Source organism: Chaetodon auriga, chromosome 20 (assembly GCF_051107435.1).
Source record: "Chaetodon auriga isolate fChaAug3 chromosome 20, fChaAug3.hap1, whole genome shotgun sequence".
Lineage (NCBI taxonomy): Eukaryota > Metazoa > Chordata > Actinopteri > Chaetodontiformes > Chaetodontidae > Chaetodon > Chaetodon auriga.
Window position 1 is genome coordinate 3,507,628 of NC_135093.1, and position 22,763 is coordinate 3,530,390.

The 22,763-nt window shown below is 45.3% G+C and overlaps 1 protein-coding gene across 1 annotated transcript in view; it reads right to left on the reverse strand.

Moving 5' to 3' along the window:
* Nucleotides 1-22,763, reverse strand: part of etv4 (ETS variant transcription factor 4) — a 30,192-nt gene that overhangs the window by 1,578 nt on the left and 5,851 nt on the right. Inside the window, exons 4-10 of the mRNA XM_076759742.1 lie at nucleotides 22,450-22,503; nucleotides 8,935-9,064; nucleotides 7,792-7,974; nucleotides 6,957-7,378; nucleotides 3,733-3,801; nucleotides 2,959-3,006; nucleotides 1,852-2,024 (exon numbers count right to left, since the gene is read on the reverse strand). Of these exons, the coding sequence (XP_076615857.1) occupies nucleotides 1,852-2,024; nucleotides 2,959-3,006; nucleotides 3,733-3,801; nucleotides 6,957-7,378; nucleotides 7,792-7,974; nucleotides 8,935-9,064; nucleotides 22,450-22,503 (1,079 nt within the window). The remainder of the gene's footprint in view (nucleotides 1-1,851; nucleotides 2,025-2,958; nucleotides 3,007-3,732; nucleotides 3,802-6,956; nucleotides 7,379-7,791; nucleotides 7,975-8,934; nucleotides 9,065-22,449; nucleotides 22,504-22,763) is intronic.

The following is a 22,763-nucleotide window of genomic DNA, read 5'->3' on the forward strand; positions in this document are numbered from 1 at the left end:
GAGGAGGACGAGGGGGCAGAGGAGGGCAGAGGAGGGCAGAGGAGGGCAGAGGAGGGCAGAGGAGGGCAGAGGAGGGCAGAGGAGGGCAGAGGAGGAAATGGTTACTCTTCTGGTGCAGCCAAGCTTTGGTGAGGTCCGGTTAAAGGTGACCGGTTATTTGCATGCTTTTGAAGGGCTGAAGAATACAGCCTTCCTCAAATGACACGTCAACAGAGCAGAACTGTTTGTGTCAGCATTTTTTTCTTCTCCCTGAAGTTCATATTCCCAAAAATGATAATTGGACACAGTTGTGTGCATTTCCACACTGTGGCCACTAGGGGTCCTCGGCGGCAAGTCAAAGCCGTCTCCGGCCTTTAACTCAGCGGCGTCAGCATGCCAAGACCAGGGCGAGTCCCCACATGTGGATTCACTTCCTTTTTATGTAACCCATTACCACTTGAATGCAACCAGAGTCCCACAGTGTTTGCAGTGAAATAGGAGTCATGGCTGGTTGTCAGAGGCAGGCCATGAAATACACTCCCAGCCCAAAAGTGAACCCTCAGCTGACGAGGGACCACTAACTCTGATAGAAAATTAGTGTCTCACAACAACCCCACACAGGCAAGAGGAAGTAAATCAAATCGTTTCGCAACAGTGAGACGATCTTCGTGTTGACAAACATCTGAGGCAGTGGAAGAAACCTTAAAGCTGGGGGGGGGGGGGGGCGCTCAGATTCATGACTCAGGAAGAGACAGGTTGTATCCCACAGTGGCCATCAAGCCAGCAGCCCTGTTTGATCTCTGAGTGTGCTCTCAGCCCTAATTGCTCTTGTAAAACTCTTACCCCATTCATTTTTAATGTACAGTAAAAAGATAATGGAAAACACAGCATAGACCTCTCCGTATTAGGACCCACCTAAATGGACGCTGTCTGATTCGTCCAATCAGACTGCAGACTTAAACATCGCAGGAACGTCCCGACTGAAGAAATGTGAGGAGGTGAGAGAGAACGGGGGTGTTGGATGATTCTGTGATAGCGCTCGTCCTTCATTTATCAATCCAGCGTTCGGTGTGTTGAATAATGAATGGGGGACTAATGGAAGATGGATCAGAGAATAGACCGACGAGGAAAGTGGCCAAATCCCACTTCTGATCGCTCTAATCTAGGTAGCGCCTTAAAGCCCCGCTAACATAAATTCATTCCGAGAATAACTCCTGTGCGCTCCTTATCAGATTTATATTAACATCGTGATCGCTATCAACACTTCTCCCCTATCTGTGGATACGGCCGTACAGTAATCCCAGCTAAAAATACTGCTCATGCATTTTAAATTGGGACATTTAAACAAGAAATTTGGAGCAAATAAACCTTAATTTAGTTTTTTGGGTTCACACCAAACAGCCACTGAAGCCTGAACCAAATGTGTAAAGGCCTAAAGATGCCACAAATGGCTGCAAATAAAGCCCCTCAGAGTTAAATTCTCACTCAAGATCTAAATACAATCCAGTTTTCTTCTCACAAAACGTCACCTCAGGAGATAACCTACAGCCTTCATGAGTCTCAGCCTCTTTCACTGGATTTGCTGGTCCCAGTAAACACCAATGTGCGCGAGCTGTAAACCCAAACTCAAGCATCAGAATGCCCCTTCACAGATCTGCTGATCGTGTGAAGGCCTCTACACTGGTTTCCTGTCTATGATCACGATCTGCTTTACACAGGCAGAATACTGCACCTGTTGGCCAAATAAAAGGAATTTCATTGATTAACACTGCGATTAATCAATGAACTTCTGTAAGGCAGCACCTCTGCTCCTGCTGTTTGGATGCAAAGCTTTTCCACAGTCTCAAAAAGAAAGGTGGCGTTCAGACGTACCTCTTCAGGTTCAATGAGTTTGAACTCCATGCCGCGGCCGGTCCACGCGATGAAGTGGGCGTTGCCCGGGTCGTCCAGCAGGGCCACCAGGAACTGCCAGAGCTGCAAAGAGCCGCGGCGCTGGTATGGCGTGCCCTCACGGAAAACGCCACCACCCTCCTGCTTCACCTCACCTGGAACGAGGAGACGACAGACTGCAGGTGAGCAGGCCGTGAATCTCAGCGGCTTTTTCAAACATCTCTGCAGCTTCAGTTCGCCACAAGTTCATTTGACATCTGATACATTTTCAGCCACATTAAACTGCATCAGACCATTAAGATTCAGTCATTAAATTAGGGTCTGAAATGGTTCTTGTGTTTCATGGTCAAACAAGGTAATGTTGACTAACAACAGCTGAATTGTAGTGAGGCCAGCACTTCTAATCTTGATGTTTCGTGTTTGCATGCTGACGTAACCTGAATCAAATGCTCGTTAATAACGGCTTATCAAATTGGCCACTAAAATGGCAGCAGAGCGTTGAGGTGAGACAGAACTAGGAACATTTTGAGGGAAATTTTAGGTCACTGAGAGAGACGTTGAACACAGAGCACACGCAGCAATAACTGATTACTAAAACTGGGTGCAGCAACATGTGATGTTTGGTGCTTGGTTGTTTAGCGGTTACTGGATATGTTGAACACAAGTGTGGGAACATGAGAAGCTCAGCTAAGTTACTGCCGTTGTCTCTCAGAGATCTTGCACACTTCGCCGGTTCAACCAGTGCCGACACCCTCAGGCTCTCCACTCAATCTCCTTTAGCGTCAATCACCGACACCATGGGAAACTGGCCGTCGCCGCTCTGGCCGTGACAGAGGAGCCCTGCGTCATGTGTGCGGAGAAACCAAACCCACTAACTAAGCTTCTGAGTACACAAAGACCCATGTACCTCTTACACAAGGATCCCTGACGTCGATACAAGATGATAGGTCAAGTATGGAGATTGGAGAGGGAGGCTAGGGTTTCCCTCCTCTACCTGCTGTCATCCAGCTAACACCTCGCCGAGTGGGTTGCAGTGCGCGAATGCAAAAGTGTGTGAATGCAGAGGGATTATGGGTACAGCAGGCTCACCTTCAAACTTCTCTGGAACCACACGGGAGTCATTTTCAAACAGATAGCCTGCGAGACAAAGGGAGGATTGTGTTAGAGCTTCAAGGGGCCTTGATCTCAGCACAACCGGGCTGCTCATTTGGGATCTGTGCCAAGCTTTGAATACCATCCCGACAAAATACAAGGATCTGTCCGTGCATTGAATAACGTTAAGCATGTAAGTGTGTACTCTGCCTTTACAAAAGCAGACGAGAGCGCCTCAGTAACAGGGAGAGGGTTTCATATAAGGAACATCTGAAAGAGGTCTTTGCTGCCAGTTTCAGGGCCAGTGAACTTCACATCTTTTAGACCTTTAGGAGTTATTCTAAAGCTCTTATGTACTAAACACAACTGGCGAATGAGAATTTAAATTACCCAAAATGGTGCAACAAACAATGAGAGTGAAGGGAAGGATTGTTTTCCTTTTTGCTGGGGAAACAGTGTCCTTTTTCCAGGAGTTATGTTTATTCAGGGATTCTTGAGGCAGGGGTGAGGCGAGAGCCTCTGCCAATGGAAACATAGACACACCGCTGGCTGGCCAATGGAAACACGGACACTCTACGCCGGTTAGCCAATGACCACAGAGCTCTAACCGGTGAAGGCTCAGTTTAGATAAAGCATTAGAGAGCAGGAGATTGGACACATGCAATGTGACATAACGATGATTCCTTCTACTGAATAACGACTATAATTTGGCAGAAGTCTCTACAGTGAAGGTTATCACAGCAGCAGCTGAACATGAAGTGCTCGTATTACCTTCATTGCTGTGCTGGGGGTTCGGGTAGCCCTCGTTGTGGTGGTACATGGAGGGACATCCAGGCACATCTGTAATGAAACAAACAGCTGTAGGTCAGAATTTTATTTATTTTAACAGTTCAGCAGTGATGCACGAGGATTGGATAAACATCCATCCATCATGAAGAAAACTTTGTGGCCAGAGGGGGTTAATTGTCGAAGATTCATTTGGAGTGAATCTGATCTTAAGTTCGAGTGACTAAAAACCCAAACGTACTGCTTACTAAGCCAATATGGGCTTGAGAAAGTGCGTGTATCATCTGGGATATTTTGTGTGATCAGCCCGAACGCTGCAAGGACAAACGCTGCATTCATCATATCACTTCTCTTGTCTCTGGTGGTATTTTTAGGCCATGAGCAAGCACCTTCACCAGACCAGAAAAGTGGTACAGTATACAGTGTCTGCACTCTATCTGGGCACATCATTGACTGACTCCAACAGATGCATTCACCGAAATAGATTTTGTATTCCACCTCACAAACCCTCGAGCAAAATTCTGTGCAAGTCGAAACAGTTTTTAAAGCACAATCATGTTCTAATGAGTTCTGCTAAGTGGGGAGTGTTGCAGATATTATTGTGCTCCACATCCTGTGGCTGCTCCGCTCACCTTTGTGAGGCTCGTATGTTTTCCTTTGCTTGTCTGTGCATAAAAAAACAGGCGTGTCACTCGTTGTTCTGCTTGTGTTGGTCTGCTGTCAAATGTATGAACGAGACAAGCGAGCGCATAAAAAACTGAAAGGTGCAGCTCTTTGCCTCCGGCTCTGGCCGTGACTCACTTCTGGGGAATGCAGCTGCAGCACTGTGACTGTGATAAGATGCCATTGGGGAAAATCAAGCTCTCCATTCTGGGGCAGCGGCACTCGATCATACTGTAAATAATATGTCTGGCAGCAATGGCAGGCCCCCACCGGGGAGTGATGGGTAGACTGGGTGTGAGAGTGCCGGGGTTAATTGTGTGCTGAGTGGCATGACCATTTTGTGTCTTTCATGCGATACAATAGCAGTGATTAAGCGCTGGCATGCTAATTTATATGTGAAACTAGAAGTCTGGTTCTTAAGCCTGCTTTCAGAATGAGTCTTGTGGCATTTGGCTGTCATTGTTCTCATTGTGCATATTAAAAGAAAACACAGGTGTTGTCATCTTTAAACGCCGTCTACTTCAGTGCACCTCTTTTGCGTGTTTCATTACCTTCACATCGCCTCACAGTTTAGGACTTTCTTTCAGTTAAATGACCCTAAATGGGCGGCTAACAGCAGCCAATTTGTCAGAACCCATATTAAAGCTTATGCTTTTTGTTTGCAGGGTGTGTGCATTCAAAAGCAGCTTAACACAAATTATCCAATTAGCGGCTTGAAAGAAACAATATTTTCACTGCGTCTGCAAATTAAATATCCATTGCTCCAACTACATGGTTCTGGATTCAGGCTTCCCGTTTACACTGATGTTTTTAATTTGATTTTTTTTAAAGACTACCTGGAATCCCATGACTAATCCCTTTTAAGAAATTCATGTTTTTATTTATGCCCTCGACTTGCATCGCTCTTTCCATCCACACTGTTCTGTGCTCAGGGAGCTCCAGTGGCAGCCATTAAGGGAGGAGGGAAATTTGTTGGCACGTTCATTTGACAACAGCACTTCCAGATTTTAGGCCCCTGTCATTTATTATCTCATGAAAAACGTGCTGGCTTGTATAACTGTCCACCGAAGAAGGATAAACTCTGATCTTTTCTGTCCCATCAGCCTCATATCGGAGACACTTGTGAGGAAACCCCGCCAAATTCAACGTTCTCCTCCTCCCTCAGAAAAACATCCTTTGTGCTTCTCGAGGTTGTGCGAGTCCTTGTCTATCCGGTCCTCCTATCGAAGGTGGGAGTGTAAAAACACGGTGAGTGAAAAGAATTTGGTTGCTTTTTTCGGGGGTTTTTATTCTGCATGAAGTGTGCTGGCGTCTGGAGGGCTGGCTTCGTAGCGTCCACTAAACAATAACAACAATAAGCTCTTCTGCTGTCCTGTATGCAGGTGAATGAGGACAATGTACGTGGAGTGTTATATTTCTCACTCCTTGTTTTAAATGCAGAGAGGCAAGCAGAGGAGCGGGTTTCTGTTGTTGTTAAAGTGCCTGAGCTGGCCACCCCACCCCGTACCCCCCGTCACCCCCCCCACCCCCCACCCCTTCCCCTCACCCTCTCCCAAAGCCCAGCCAGTGAGAGGTTCGGGTTACTGCGGCCACGCTCATTTTTCCATTATGAGTTCATCTGCCTGCAGAAAAAGGAAGCCGCTGGTGCAACCTGAAACCCCGGAGCACTCCACCAGGGACTCTAGTCTTTCCAGTGCCCTCCATTTTCTCAATGAAATTCCTCTGCCTCTCGCTCACAGAGACCGGTGGAGGCAGGGAGGGAGGGAGGGAGGGAGGGAGGGAGAGGGTGAGGAAGGAGGAGTGTAGCTGCAGCAGAAAAAAAAAAATACTTTTTTTCTTTGCAAAGTGTCAGAGAGTTGAAAGGAGGAGTTTTGTGGGCAGGGAGGGAGTCGGGTAGGAGTCGAGATACAGTGAAGAAGTTTGTTTGCCTCTTGGACATTTTGTTCTTGGGTTAGCAGTGCGCACCGGGGAGTGTTTGCCTTTAAAGGGACTTTTCTGCAATGCCAAAAAACCCTGACAAATAATCACAGCCATTGTTAGCATTCCAGATTCGGTTCACGAGCACATAATGGATTTGCAACACTTGCTTAAAGCAAAAATTAGATTTTATGTACACAAATGACAAAAAATGATGCTCGAATCGTTCATATTTCTTCATTTCTCTCTGCCTCGTGATCATAATCCAAAACATCCAAACTGAGGGGTTGTTTTTGTCGTACACGACCTTCAGTGACCTTACAAACTGACTTAATATTCCTCCACAGTGCTGAAACAATTAGCAAATAAATCAGTAGTAATTTTGCTAATTGATTAATTGTTAAGATACTTTGACAACCATAAAAATGTCAAACGTTTGCTGCTTCTAGCCCCTCAAATGTGAAAATATGTTCCTTTTATATGACAGATTGTGAATGTCTTTGGGTTTTGATGACTGTTTTCACATTTTCTGATCATTCACAGACTCCATAATCGCCCTCGTCCTCAGACTGAAGTCGTCTCCTGTATGATCATTCTGAAACACGCTGACATTCGTCTGCATCACTCACCAGGTTCGTAGATGTAGTCTGTGGGCTCCTGCTTGACCATCATGTGGGCTGGTGGGAACCTGTGTGGGTGTGGGTGTGGGTGCGGGTGTGGATGTGGGTGGGGTTGAGGTGCGTGCCCGTGCCCGTGCGCTGGTCCGCTCCCGTGCCCGGACCCTGCCATGTGAGCCACCCGCTCATACAGCGGGTCCAGGTATTCTTGCTTAAAGCTCTGCTGCAGGTAGGGCATGCAGGGGTCAGAGTGCTGTCGATGATAACCTCCACCACCACCGCTGCCGCCTCCGCCCCCTGGCCCTCCACCCCCGCCTCCTCCAGCTGCACTGCCGCCATGTCCTGCTGGAGCAGATGGCATGCGCTGAAAGGCCTGCCCTGGTGGTGGGAACTGAGGGCACATGGGGTCTCCTGAAGGGCCCTGATACCTGGAACTGACAGGTGAGACACAGCAGCTCATTACAGGAGCTTTTATTCGAGAATTCTGCATCAGTTTATACTAAATACGATCACATTTCTGCTCATTTGTAAAGGTTAACAACTTCATGGCAAACAGCATGATCAAGCTGCTTTTTGGATCAAATTATTATATTGTACATGATTCATGCAATTGTTTTAAAAGCTGCAAATGCACTTTTTGTCCACATTTCCACTCTAAAACTTGTAGTTTATAATTTAATTATGTAGAAATAATTTAACGTGTCGTGTACGATGCCAACAATTAAAATGTCACCTCTTTGTAGACATTTTCAAACCACTTGCTGCTCTGGTTAATGAGTTATTTAAAAGTCATGCATGAGGTAAAATGTCAATCACAGCTGCTGCCAAGACTTGCGTGGTGTGTCACCTGGTGTTGATGGGGTAACTGTTGCTGGGCAGTGGCTGGGAGGTGGCAGCAGGGTTCATGTAGCCAGCATCGGGCCGTCCGGCCGTGGCAGGTTTTGGAGAGTAATGCTGCTGCATAGGAGACATGGGGGTCCCTGGGCAGGAGGTCTTGGCTCCCCCTGCAGCCCTTTTCTGCTCATAGGCACTGGAAAACATGAACGTACTCATGAGGACGTGCACACATGCACATCACAACGGGGTTGTAGTGGGGAAGGGTGCTAGTTCTAGTATGTTTTCTGTCAATACAACAAACAGAACTAATGGTGGGGGGGTTTGGTGGTCAATAGCATGTGGTCAGTGTTTCAGCTGAGCTCACTAATGCATGACAGCTGACCGTCGCTGGGCCACTGGACAAGGATAACTGCTGTTACCAAGAATGGTAAAATAAAGTTATTGTTTCATTTATTCTGCCCTCAGTAAAACATGTCAGTAAATATGCAGACAGAGACAATAAATCAACTTATGTTTCAGTTCTCTAATAAAATTTAAGAAATGCTCCAAATATGTTAGAGCTAAAAAAAAAAAAAAAAAAAAGCTGGAAGGAAGCTGGTGCAGACAAGATGTCAGAGGAGGAAATGAAGTGTCTTCTTTGCTCTTATCTCAGAACTGAGAGACGAGATGAAAAAACCAAAGAAGAAAAAAAATGATGCAGAGTAAATCACACTGTACTGTTAATCGTAATAACACGCCAGTGTAACACTCGGTGGCTCTGCCCAAATCACCAAAAGGCAGATTTTCTCTCTTACCAGTATTTAGACATTTAGATGATTTTGGTTTTATTTGTTTTGAGATATCTGCCTCTGAGATGTCTGCTGTCCCTTCAATACATTGAACGGTTTTGTTAGTGGTGCCCAAAGTGTTGTGAAATGACCCTGCTATCAACAACGGACCGCTCACCACTGAGGAACTAGTCCCTGAAAACTGCTATCAGCATGTTCTGTGGATTATCCAGCGCAGCAGCGACGCTGTTTTACATTTTCACTGCTGTGAGCAACACAACCAACATCCCCTTCAACTTCATTATATTGTTTTGTAATTTGTGTGCGCTGCTCCTTTTAAAACACTGTGAGGCTCTATTAAAGACCAACACCATATCCTGAGGTACCTGGCATAAAGGCACTGCTCTCCACTGGGGTAGCTGAAGCTCTGCTTGTGGCTACAGGACTGGCTGGGGTCGGAGCCCGGGCTCTGCGGTTCCTTCTTGATAGTGACTGGAGGGCTGTGAAATGCCACCGCTACAAGAGACAGTAAACAGAAAACAGAAATGAGGGTTGGCACGCACACACACACACACACACACACACACACACACACACACACACACACACACACACACACACACACACGGCAGGATTTGTGTATTCTTTTCTCACTCGGCCCTGCCCCGATACTACTGTTGTTAAGCTCAAAGGCAACAGCAAATACTTCTGTCTGCACAGGAATCTCTTTTACGTGCCAGCCAAAATGCTTAAGTGACTGTCAGCTGCAAAACACAAGGCAGCAGGCAGACGCGTATAAACACACACATACTGAGGAGGACAGGCGCACAAAAACACACACGCTCACACACGACCGCATTCCAACAGTCATTTGGAAGCCCAAAGTGTCCTCGCCCACTTTTCTTCGCTCTTCCAGACACAACAGCAGCCAAAACTTCCTCTTAAAGCTAAACAACGCTACAGGCCAGAGAGACGTCTGCGGACTGATGACAGCAAATGTCACACCTCTGTTAGAGCGGCATATACACAGATTCTGCATCTCGCCATTCTTTGCTATTGGCATCCAGATGCTAGCCATCGCTTGCTTTTTGCAAGAGGGTCACAAAAAAGAGGGTGATGACCTGATAGTGCCACATATTCCCTCAACGTCCAAAATATTTAACGTTTCTGCCATTTCATGTTTCCCCAAAGGCATCTGCTTAATCTGCTGCACACCAAACTGTCTATCAAGCAGGACTGCTGGAGGGGACCTTTGCCTCGATGGCCACAGAAACCACCCAAAGTGGAGCTTCAAACTGTGCCGAGGGCTTGTGTTTATTATGTGAGGGGAGGTTTTCACCCGGAGAACTGTACAGGATGTTTTTCTGGTCCCGACAGGGTAAACAGCAGCAGCTGTGCACTTCCAGCTGGGGAGGCCTGTATTTATGTGTGTGCATGAGTGTGAGAGTGCACGTTCGTGTGTGTGTGTGTGTGTGTGTGTGTGTGTGTGTGTGTGTGTGTGTGTGTGTGTGTATTAGCAATCACGGCCCGTCTGTATCTATGTGTGCGCTTGTGAAAGTGTGTGTGTGTGTGTGTGTGTGTGTGTGTGTGTGCGCGCAGTGGGTGTGGAGCTGACGGAGCAGGCCACACTGAAAGCTCAGCCCAGGTAATTACATACTGTCGTCCATTCACAAAAAAAGGAGGAGAAAGACGTCTGGCTGACTGAGGAAGGCCAGAGATGGCTGCTCCTCTAAGGCGAGGCTGAAAGTGAGAAAGTGAAGGAGGAAGAATGGAGTGAACAAAAAGTGAGAAAAGATTACAGTGACTTTAACCACGGACAGCCTCGAGGATCTGCAGGCTGAAAGTTCTTTAAAAACCGTTCTTGGGATAAAGAAAGAGTAAAGATTAACTCAGTGCTGAGTTCATTAACTGATGATCAAAAACAAAACTATGATAATCTATGAACCGTTTAAATCACTTAAAAGGTAAAGACACCAAACATTCACTTGATTGCTGCTTCGCAAAAGAGAGGATTTGTTGTTTTTTCTGGTTTATGTGATCGTAAATTTCAAGATTTTAGTCTGGGAAAATAAAATCTCTTAGAAATTTTGATGGCCATTTTTAAAAATTTTCATTAGGAAGTAGTGCTGACTGTGGGATCAAACAGCTACGGTGTCTTGCCACACCTACATAATCTTGTGAGTGAAAAGAAAAGAATTAAAACATAAAGATTCTTGTGCATTTCCGCTTTGAAAAGGTTCCTTCCTGTCGCCACGCAGGTGTTTATTTCACCTGCACCTGTTTTCCTGAGTCAGAACGGGAACATGTTTAAAATGAGTCCAACAGCACTGCTCATCATCATAACCTCCCTATTTTTGGTCTGTACTCACTCTCCCATGGCAGGCAGGCAGGTGAGGAAGTGTTGGCTTTAGGGGAGGATCAACAGGATTAGAGAGCATTTACCCAGATTTCCCAGACAGACGCGATGGGATTCCAGCCTCCTCTAAGTCTCCGGCAGCTCGTCTGCTACTACACAGAGGGTGGCACATGACTGCCGCTCTAATAATACTAGTGTGTTTGTCTATTGACATTCCCCCCTTTCTCTTCCATGGTCATGAACTGCAAACAATCCTCAGAGAGTGTACACAAGTCCAGTCACAGAGCAGCCAAGTAGAGCCACTAATGCGATTGGCAGGAATGCTGCCCTTGATGTGGCTCTCGGTTTATGAGGATGTTCCATTTGAAACAGTCCGGCCTGGGAACGGCGTCAGCTGTAGATGGAGGGGTCTGTGTATGTGTGTGTGAGTGTGTGTTTCAGCTATCAGTGTGTGACCTCTCTGAAATATTAATTAATCTCGCAAATGAGCATCAGAGAGCTTTTTTGTGTTTGTGCACTTGCCTGTGATTGCTGTTACTGTGTGTTGCGTCGCATGCGTTTCCAATTAGACGGAGATGGTTGATGTTCCGATTCACGATACACCAATTTATAAAGCGAAGGATTAAAGAGTTGAATGGAAAATTAAAAAATGCGACATACTTTGATGCTTCGAGCTTCGTGATTTTGATTAGTAAACAAATTTGAACAAGACTTGGATGCTACAGCCATGGACGCAGCTTTGTGAGGCTGTACTTCAGCATGCTAACATGGTCACAACGACAATGCTAACGCGCCGATGTTTAGCAGGTATAACATTGACTACGTCCACCATCTTAGTATGCTAGCATGATAACGTGCTCACAATGACAAAGCTAACATGTTGATGTTAAGCAGGTATAACATTGACCATGTTCACCATCTTAGTATGCTAGGATGGTAAAATCTGCTAATTAGCACTAAACACAAAGTACAACTGAGGCTGGTGTTAATGCTATTGAAAGTATTTGGTCAAAAAACAAAGCATGGGACAGATTAAAGTATCTATCAGAAAAGTATCTGAATCAGATTTCATGGCAACTCATCATCTGTTCATCATCAGTTGTTGAGATATAGACAAAAGCAATGGACCAACATCGCCATCCCTAAATCCTAAAAACATAATTTGGAAATTAATCTAACATCCAGTTCCAAAAATAGTCTTTAAATTAAAACAAACTCTGGTCTCCACCAACTATTACAAACTCTCTGGCGTATTACAGTAAATCTCCTTGTCCAGATGATGTCAAATTTGCTGCTAAAGTTTATAAGGTGGTGGCAGTTTTGTAAACGGATCCAGGGAGAGTTATGTTCTTCAGGTTCCCTTCTCTTCCTGCTTTTATTTGGGGCAATATGACCTCCTCTAACTGCTTTGTTAAATGTTACATCACCCTTTCGCAGAGATCCTCATATTTCATTGTTTCTTTCTACACCGAGGGGGGAGGGTCGGGTCATGAACTGAAGCGCAGAGTGAGGAACCTGAAAGGTGTTTAGAAGTGAAAAGACAGATACAGTACACAATAGCTGTTGCCTTTTAAAACAGACCATTTTGAGATAGTGCAGAAGTATAGTAAAGTATAGATGTGAGTATTTATGTCTGCACCTCGGCATGCGCTCTCCCCTTCAGCAGATTCCCAGCACCTCCTGAACTGATAAGGTCAAAGGGTTCTTCCTCACTTCAAACTTGTTGTATCTCCTCCTTCCTTATTATTTGGTATTCTTTACCATCTCCCATTCACTTCCCATTCTGAGCTCTAGGTATAGAGATGACCCCCAGCTAAAGGCGGGTGGAGGTGGACTTTTACATATGTAAATGTAGGGTCTCAGAGGGGGAGGATGCAGGGTGAAAGGTGATGGTCATGGTTGAGTGCTTTAGGAAGTAGAGGGATCATTACATGGGGGGGGTCCCATTCAACAGACACCCACCACAAACAAATCGCAGGAGCAGGGATGTCACCCCCTCCACACACACACACACACACACACACACACACACACACTCTCATACACTCTCTCTGCACAATGGGCCCCTCAGCTGAGCCATACGGAGGTGGTGCGGACCATGTCGGGAAGCACTATTGGATTCCTGTGGGATTCCTAAAAAACACAAACAGCGCTGACCGAGAGCTTGTGCAAAAAGATTTGGTTTGCACATAAATACGGATGGTGGGACTGCAGTGTTACAAATTTCATTAATCCACCTTCAAAATCTACATTTTTGACACCTTTTGTTAGAATCTAGACAAAATCAGGGGATTAAACTCTAATGTATACCAAAAGTTCAATATCACTTGTGAAGGAGCTGTTTGACGAGACCTCGCTATGAACTCCCCCATCTTATTTTAGACTGAGTATTTCCTACCATTAAAGGCCCTAGTGTAGGGAAATCCAGTTTGAAGACAGCGGTGGATCTGGAGAGTCTTACATTGGATGTTTATGGGCGACTTGGCCAGGTCTTAAGCCTCTGGAAGTCTGTAGCACATGACAGCCTCGTTCACAATAACTCACTGGACATCAGTCCAAGTGTCAAACAGGGTGACTGGAGCTTGCTAAACTGAGGAACATGTGAGTGTAGCGTAAATATACAGTTAATGGGACCAATCATACAAATACAACTCAAGTCTTACTCTTAGAGGATCCACTGCAGGACTATCTGGAGATCTGGTTCTTATCCCACATGATATGTGGCGGCACAAGCGGCACGAGGCCTCAGTATGCTGCACACTAAAAGCAAGCTGTCTACACCTGGTTCTCTCCCTGTATGTGGTGACGGATCAATAAGAACAAGGATGCCAATTATGCCACAATGGTTTTAAAGGTTAAAAAGGAAGCTATTGATTCACATGGGTTGCAAATGACATTAGCTGCTTAGCTGAATACATGGTGGTGAGAGGGAGGCGTAAGAGGGACACCCAACAGCATAATTTTAAAGTATTTGACAGTAAAAACATGCATTATAAATTAGATATAACCTGTACTTTCATGGTCATTTTAAAGTTCTGTACACAGGTTTTGACTTCTCAGAAGAACGCACATTTACGTTATCTTCTTACCATGAGATGGATTTGATTGTAGGTCTTGTACAGATAAGGAGAATGAATATTTGAATACGTTATTTATATATAACTAAATATTAAATACTTACAGCAAGTTAAAATCAAGCTTAATGTAAGTTAGAGTAATTCAGTTAAAAGTAGTTTAAAATTAATAGCAAAACTAGCTTCACAACACAAAATAGCCTGAAGCTAAAATTGCAGTTAACAGCTAGCTAGGCTAGCTAGCCAACCTTTTACATTGACTAGCTAAGTAGCTAAGTTGGTGTTCCTTCTCAATGGTACTTTACACATGATATAAACCTGGATGATAAAAAATGTTGTTCATCAAAATTACTATTTTTCAGTGACAGGAAACAACTAATAAGAAAACAACATTTAGTTTTGGCTGAAGCTAACTGTGGCTAACTCACAAGCTAGCTTTAGCTGGTTTACTACATTTGTAAACTTGTTAAGGCACACAAATGAAAATTTTTAACATATCGAAGGGGCGTCAAAGAGCACACAACACTCTGCTCACTCTTTCTTTATATACGTTACTTCACTATATTTTAAAGGCAAATGTTTTTACTCCACTGCATTTATTTTGACAGCTTTAGTTTGAAGCTACTATGCAAAGTCGACGATTTATCCAAAAGCTAATCAACTAATATTATGATGTATTTCTGCCACCCAGCAGTAGGCACCATAGCTAAATAGCAGTTACAAAGACCCACCACACAATAATGCATAATTGTAATACAAAAATACAATATATCTTATTTTGAAATGGATTATGATTTTTGATGATAATATTTTTGTGCTTTCACTTGAGTAAAGTAGTTTTAAATGCAGGATTTTTCCTTGTAAGTACTTCTATACTGTGGTACTTTCACTTTTACTTAAGTAAGAGATCTGAACACTACTTACACACACCATTATTATACATTTTCAGATTTCATATGGTTTAACAAATGTCAGAAAGTCAGATTCTGATCTGGTTAATTTTGACCACATATGTATTTTCTGTGTTTTGGCTTTGTGGGTTATAGTTCAATGGAAAAATCCTGTGCAAGAGCGAGCGAGAAAGAGAAACAGAGGGGAAGGGAAGCGAGGCGGTACAATATGATCCAGACCGTTTCGACTGCAGATTGTATCCAGTCATTCCACTGATGCATGGAAACATGTGCTGGACATGTGTGTGTGTGCCTCTCAGGTCACTGCACAATCAGGAAGATACAGAGAGAAAAGCAGCCCGGCCAGCACTGACAAACTCATCTTCATCTCTGAGAGCCAGCAGGCCCAAGAGTGGCTTCAGTATCTGTCTGCTCAGGGAGCCCAGGAGTGTTGGATCCATTAGTGTCCGCTCTATCTGATTTACAGGTCGTCCTCTCTCATCTGATAATGCTTCAGCCTCCTTGAATATTTAAAGAATGGTTGTCAGATACCTGCCAAACAAGCCTAACGAGATTGATGGAAAATACAATGGTATCAGTGAGACAGATGATTGGCCAGGCCGGCCCTGTGGCCCTTCTCACAAACTTTATTTTATTTACTTATTTAGTTATTGTTTGGTCGTTAAAACCGTTTTTTTTGGTGCATCATGTTGCGTTGGCCAACAGGATGTAGACCCATCATGCGAAAGGCAGTAGCACAGCAAGTTTTTGCAGACATAAAGGTTTCACTTCCCTTTTGTCAACTGGAAATAGATGGCAGCATCAGTCTGCAGTGATGGGAATGTTCTCATCTGAACGAGTACACTCAGCTTTTTTCTCAATGATCTCTCGATCCGTCAGCGCTGGTATGAGATATCAACCATGGACAAAGAGCCCTAATTTACTCCAGTTAGGGTGCTGTAAATAATTGCTCTGTGTTTCCAGAAGAGATGGATATTCAGCCTGAGCAAGGATGTGATTGAGGAGAACATAAAAAATGGTTTGAGGGAAGGAAAATGTCCAAGTCCTAATAAGAGTTTACAGTGTATTTACACAACCACGGCATCGGAAAAGGGAAAAAAAGCACTCAAAATATATTAATACATTTCATATTTCCGTGGTCTTGGCAGCATCGAGGGATCGCAATTTTAATCGGTAAATGTTCTGACATCTCACGTTTTCCCTATTGTCCACTTGACTTTCAATTGTGCCGCGTTGGCTTTTTATAAATGGCCATTGACCAGTCATAAATCTCACTGCTCCACTGCTGTTTAGTGGACTCGATACAATACATCCCTGTCCCGGGACATGTGCTGCGAGAGGGACAGCCCGTCACAGGCGAGGGCTGGATGTAATTAATCTGGCACAATATTGACTCCTCACTCTCAATCCCTCAGCCCCCAATATAGCTGTCCCCTCTTAATGTTTAATGTAGCGATCGATCCACCCCCACACTGTTACTGAAATGATATAATGAGCTCCCACCGCCCACCGGGGTATCATGGATGCGAGGGAGGGGTGGGTTTCATTTATTTGTTCGCCCATGTGGCAGCGCATGCCTGTACGTGTGTTTGGAGCTGCTGTTTCCAGGCCTTATCAGAAGGAGATAACGCACAGAAAGGCCGGGACACCTTGTGTGAAATTATCAGCACACATGCCACATCCACAGTTCTTCCCGCTCTTCTCGCAACCCCCCCTCAGTTCCTGATCAGGATCTCGACCGTAATGCTTCACGGCACGTTTGACCCCCTCTTACCCCTCTCCTTCCCCTATCTGCCTTCATGCTGATTTATCTGCGCTTTATCTTTATCAAGTCATCTATCAACCCTCTCCATCTCCTCCGACCGCTCTCCTGGATCAGCGTGGATCGATACGGCCGTACGCTGGCTCTCGGCTCGCTCCACACACCTACTGGCCTGTGTCAGCAGGTTATGTAGGTCCACCCCCTGCAGCCACCTCCTCCACCGTGTGTGGTGGCGTGTTGATGTGTGCACATGGCAGGCATTTGTAAGTGGAAAACAGATCCGAGTGTGAACGCTGGCCAAGAGACGACAGCAGAAACATCTCCAGAAGGATTCTTCTGCTTCGTTAGAAGTTGGGTTTCATTTGCATTTTTAACTGTACGATTACTTTGTACTCTCTACTTTGTAACTGATTAGATATAACAACCCATAGGGCGCAAGAAACACAAGCAGTTAGATGTTCAGAAAGGTTAATGGTCGGGGTTGAACCCACCTGGTTTGTACGAGGTGACACAGCCGAAGGCAAAAGTGTTCATAGCTGTTGTGAGCAGGTTAAAAATCCTGTCACGCCAGAAACAATCATTGTTCAAACGAGGATAACAAACAGTGACAGAAGTTGCGCAAAACAGCTCAAATCCTGCCGACTTAATCACCTCTGCTCACCTGGCCAGGTGCTGCCTGAAGTGTCTTTGTCGAATTGTTGTTTCAGAAGCAAAAGTTCACCTAAACCACTTTATTTGGATTAAAACCAAACGTGGACACACCCGATGTTGCTAATAATCCCTCATTGCACGAATGCACCAATATCTGTGAGTCAAAGCTGAGCTGAGGCCTGTTTATTAACTGTGATGGATGTTGAAATGGACAGTTTGGGTAATCCTCTGCCCTTTTTTCCTCTTCCACATAGGTTTGGCTCACATCTCCAGACCTCACCAACGAGGTGAGTACACTCTTATTATTGTTGATATGAATGACGGCCGAAACTAGACTGTGATAAACTGGGATTGTCCATCAAGAGGCAAGATGTCCAAACCGGAATTCATCACTGCTGTGTATGCACAGCTGACACACTCCCAGTGTCTTCTTATTAATGACTGCTTCAAGTTCAACTACTGTTATTTTTACGGCCTCGCCCGTCTCTTTCACAGCATCTGTTCCTCTCTTTGGTCTGCGCTCGCTTTCGAAAAGAGGAAACATTCCAGCTGCAGAGAGCCGAGCCGGCATAGAAAGAAATGTACAGGCACGCATGAGCGTCGCGAGGACGTAGCAGCACACACACACGAACACTTTTTTTCCTTCCACACACACCTCCCCTCACTCTCCTGTAATAAAACACACACTGCCGTCCATTCACAAAGCTATGCTGCTGACACTCGGGCTGTGCTGCCTGGCTCAAATCCCCGCGGCCTCCTGGCTTTGACAGGGCTGTTCTGAATCAACACGCGGAGGTACAGCTTTTACTCCCCCACTGGAAGCTCTTAAACGCCTATTACTCTCCATGCTTGGCCTTTACAAACCCATTTTCATTGGATGTGATTGACTAAATGTGGCTAAATAATGTTGTAAACCAGCACTAAGTGTTAAGTCCTTTTTTTAGGAGCCGAACACAAAACAAATTCAACTGAAATGCTTTAAAATTTGAGATGTGAGTGCAATTACGGTAAAGAAGTAAAAGAATGAATCTAGATAAAACTGGAGACAAACACGCCAAAAACAAAACACTTAAATCTGGAGAAAGTGTAGCCGGATGAAGGCTGACAGAAAAATGAGCTCTCTACCTCTCATAGGTGTTGTTAGCGGTGGAGTAACGTCCCCCAATGTCATGAATGAAGGTTCACTCCCCTGAACTCAATCTGCTGCCTCAGCCAGTCTTTCACAACCAACCCATTCATAAAACTGCAGGGCTGAAGTTTGTGTGTGTGTGCGCGCGCGTGTGTGTGTGTGTGTGTTCACCAAGCCAAGTGTGTTTATGTGTGTGCATGAGTAAGTGGATGAGAGGCTGTCAAAAGAAATCATCTCTCCACATGAGAGAAATCAACCATTTTACTAAAAGCAAAACAAAACAGCGCCGCAAACGCAGGGCCGGCCTCCCCGGAGCGAGGAGGCGAGCGGTGTCCGCGCACGTCTGGCAGGCACATGGCTGTTTTTGCGCACTTTGTTGCATAGCAGCTGTATTTTGGAAAGTGGAGAACACTGGGCTGCATGTTTCTCTTTTGGGGAGAGAGGGAGTTGGAGAGGGAGGGGCTCCGCTCGCCATCGGCCCATGCTCCAAACAGGGCCTGATTGGGCCAGTTCTGATCCAGGAAAACAACCCAAACAAGAGGAAGGCTGTGAATTCATGACAAAGCAGAACACACAGAGGCAGAGAGACACACTGCTGGGAGGATTTGCTTAGAGCCGAGTTACTGGAGCTTTTCTTTGTGCTACTTTTCTTTTAATCTGCGGCTTTTTTGAGCGTTAATTAATAATTTAAGTGTATTTTTAAGCGTAAAAGCAGCTGTGAGGATTTGCTGGTTTTCTTTGTCCGGCTATGAACCGAATATCTTTGGGCTTTAAACAAAATATATATGAAGATTTGAGTAATTTTATAGTTAATTGTGCAGCCCTGCAGCATAATCTAGTATCACAGCAGAAAACCTTGCACACAAAGCATTAAAACACAAATAAAAATCATAAAGAGGATTCAGATTTTTGGCAGAAGCTGCCATATTTTTCTTTTCCCTCTCTACTTCCTCCGCTCTCTTCTTGCTTTCTCTCTGAAAAGCACTGTAACGGCATTCTATAGCCACAACTTCCCATATAATTACTGCAAGGCACAAAACTAAACAATCGTCCCACACAGCTCTGAAATCGCTGGATTAGTTCACATCTTGGAACACTCAGTGTGAGCGTAGAGAGACAGAGAGGTGGAGAGAAAAGGGAAAGGGGAGGGAAGGGTGTCCAGATTTTTAAATTCGACTTAGTTTGTACAGACACAGGAAGGGAGGGAGGGGTTTGGAGTATCCACTTGGAGAGGAGGGGGGTGTCAGAGAGGGGGAGATCTGTAGTACTGTAGGGCTTTTTTATGAATGAAGACCGAAGGAGAGAGCAGCCGAGGACTGAGGGAGAGAGGGGGGAGGGAGAGGCACACTTCCTCTTACGCACACAGGGAAGAAAATTTATGAATGGGTCACATCTCTCGAGCTGCTCCAAGTGTAAACAACATAGTTGGACAAAGAAGAACGAGCTCTCGGCGCAGGCGATGCCTCGCTTAACGCTCCAGCTGAAGCCTCTCAGACTTTTCGACACAAAAAGTGAAGCAGTGACATGCACAGGCCGTATTAATGAGGTATGTGCACGATAAATTTGACTGACACCTCCGTGTGTTTGGTCCCCGCAGGCGGCAAACAGACAAAGGAGTCAGTCCGACAGCCCAGCGTCAGGCGAGGATAACCCCTGAAGGTGCTGTCAGCCCCGAAAACCAGACATCAATCCTCCTCCCCTCCTGATGAGCTTGAGGTTGAAATCACCTCTTTTAAGACTTCCATGCATTCGCCAGTTCATTGGAAAAACTACAACGCACTGATATCGCCAATAACCTTTAAGCACACAAACATGCAGGTCAGCAAGTACATAAAAGTTGCATGTTTGCATAACCTTCCCTCAATGGCAGCCTGCAGACAGAGCACGCTTGTTAGCTGCGAACTGAGGGAGAATGAACCAGATGAGATAGATTTACCAGATGTGCAGGTATTGCACAATCCCTCCTTCGCCCCCCTTCTCTTCCCTAATCTAGCATTCCACCATGTCCCAGTGTTTTTGCGTCCTCTTCCTCTGCCGTTGCACCGGCTCCCTCTTTTCGTCAACGCCACGCCCGTGCAGGTAACAACCTGACTCAGTAAACAACAATGTTTAATTTCAGCAGGGCGCCGTTTTCAATGCAAGCCTCAATTATATTCCGGTCACCTGGGATTAGGCCTCTTTTTAATGTGCTCGAGTTTCCAAAACAGGTGAGTCACCTGTTTTTAAAAGTGCACCAGATGCTGAGAATGCCTTCAGTTCAGCATGGGAAAAGATGAGCCTTTGTGTGTGTTAATAGGCCGCGCACAGCTTTCACAACGAGCACAAAGATGAATATATTTATAGTCGCTTGTCAGCTTCAATTTTTCAGAAGTCGAAGCTGAATAGAGACGCTCGAACTGGACTCCGCGGCTATTGACTGCGACCAGCAGGGACGCTGTCTGTCAACGCGGGAGTGTCTCTGCGGCGTATAAGTGAGCTGCCCGTCAAACTGAAGCCCCCCTGACCCTGCAAATCATACCCTGGTCAACCGTTAGCAGAGGCCTGACAGCTGATTGGCTGACAGGTCAGGGGGTTAAGTAGACATGGCCTCTGCGTGCCCCGGGGTTCATCTGCACTTCCTCCTCCGCATTGTTGGCCAACACAGAGCGACAATGTTGCGCAGGGCATGTGTCACCGAGGGGCCGAGCGGCTGTGACTCGGAGCTGCTTAAATCACATGATGTTTACACACAAAAGACACATGGGCTTCAACGAGAGGAAGCGCCTTTGAGCGGGACTGAGAGCTGTCACTTTTACTTTGGAGATGAAGACGGGCTTCCTGCAGCTTCTCAGGAGGGAAACTCAAGGCCTTTTCAAGCACTTTCAAGGTACCTTCCAAATTCTGGAAGCCTTTATCATCACTTCTAAATTGTTTGCATGAATGCAATTGTGAAAAATACATTTAAAAGAAGTCCAACATGCCCACAGCAATCAATGTTTACTGTCACCGTGTTTGTTTTACCAGCTGTTCATGTTAACTTTGTCTGTTTCGGTCATGACCACCTAATGTTAGCTGATTTCACTTCGAATATTAACAGATTTGTGGTTTTAAGGGGTGATTGTGTAGACGAAACACCAAATTATGATAAAATTCAAGATTTTTCCAAGAATATTCAAATTCAACATCAAAAGCTGTTAGAAATAAGCCCTTTGCAAACTTTCCAGGACTTGTACAAACCCTGATGAGATTATTCTCGAGGTGTTTCAAGTTCTCTTTATGTTTCCAACCGTTTCAGCGTTGTTGCTAAAGATGGGGAAGCCTGCGGGGTGTTGAATGGGACAGAAAAAACTGTTTGTAGAGCGACACGTACTCCCACCCAGATCCTGAACAGCCATTGTTAAGACACAGAACAAGAAAGGGAAAGTCATTCAAATAGCCGCTCAGTTGTGCAGCCCAGGAATTTGCTTTTCCATTTTACACCTTCCGACGTGCACAAAGGGCCATCTTTGTACCTGGGCCCTGAATAATTTTTTACTGGTTTCCTGGGCCGTTCCCATTCAGCTTTTCAAAGGCATGCAAATGGGTGACGGCAGCACATAATGCCGGCATCCAAATTCACTTGGTGATGACTGGCTCATTAGGCCTCCTGTTTCTGCATAGCTTTGTCTAGCAAAGAGATTACTGTAACATCAGCGGGTTACAGTATCCCCACCTAAGCCTCTGGTGGTTTCACAGCCCAAATGTGACCACCAGTGTCATCCTCACTTTCTCATGACATGCATACTTTAGCCGGAATTGCACGAGCAGGCCAGCTGACCAAATCTGAAAGATGGCTGAGACTGTCCATGCACAGCTCTGTATGTTGCATGAATCAATACCTGATTGAATAAACAATAAAAAAGAGATCTGATCTGTGCAGCATATGGTCAGAAAATCTGATTTTTGGGGCATGTAAAAATCCACTTAGTGGCGCGGACACACATACAGTACGTTTATACACATATTGAGAGGACAAAGAAACTGAAAGTGGGTTACTCACAGTTCTCAGAATGGAAATCAGGAACAAACTGCTCGTCACTGTCAGGAACCTGAGCTGAAATTAGAAGGAAAAAATCATAACTTTAATATTGTTATTACCATGGTTGTATTTTTGACCAAATCTGACCCTTTTCTGTCTCATTTCCTTCCTCGTTCTGCTTTATTTTCTTCTGCTCCCTGAAATGGGAACCAGAGCGAGGCTGGGCTTCACGCAGGCGACCTTCACTTCACGATTATTGCAGCGTGTCGGCACTTTGCTCACATATAGATCAATACACAAGAACGCGGGGCGCCTGAACGCATCACAGAAGTCAA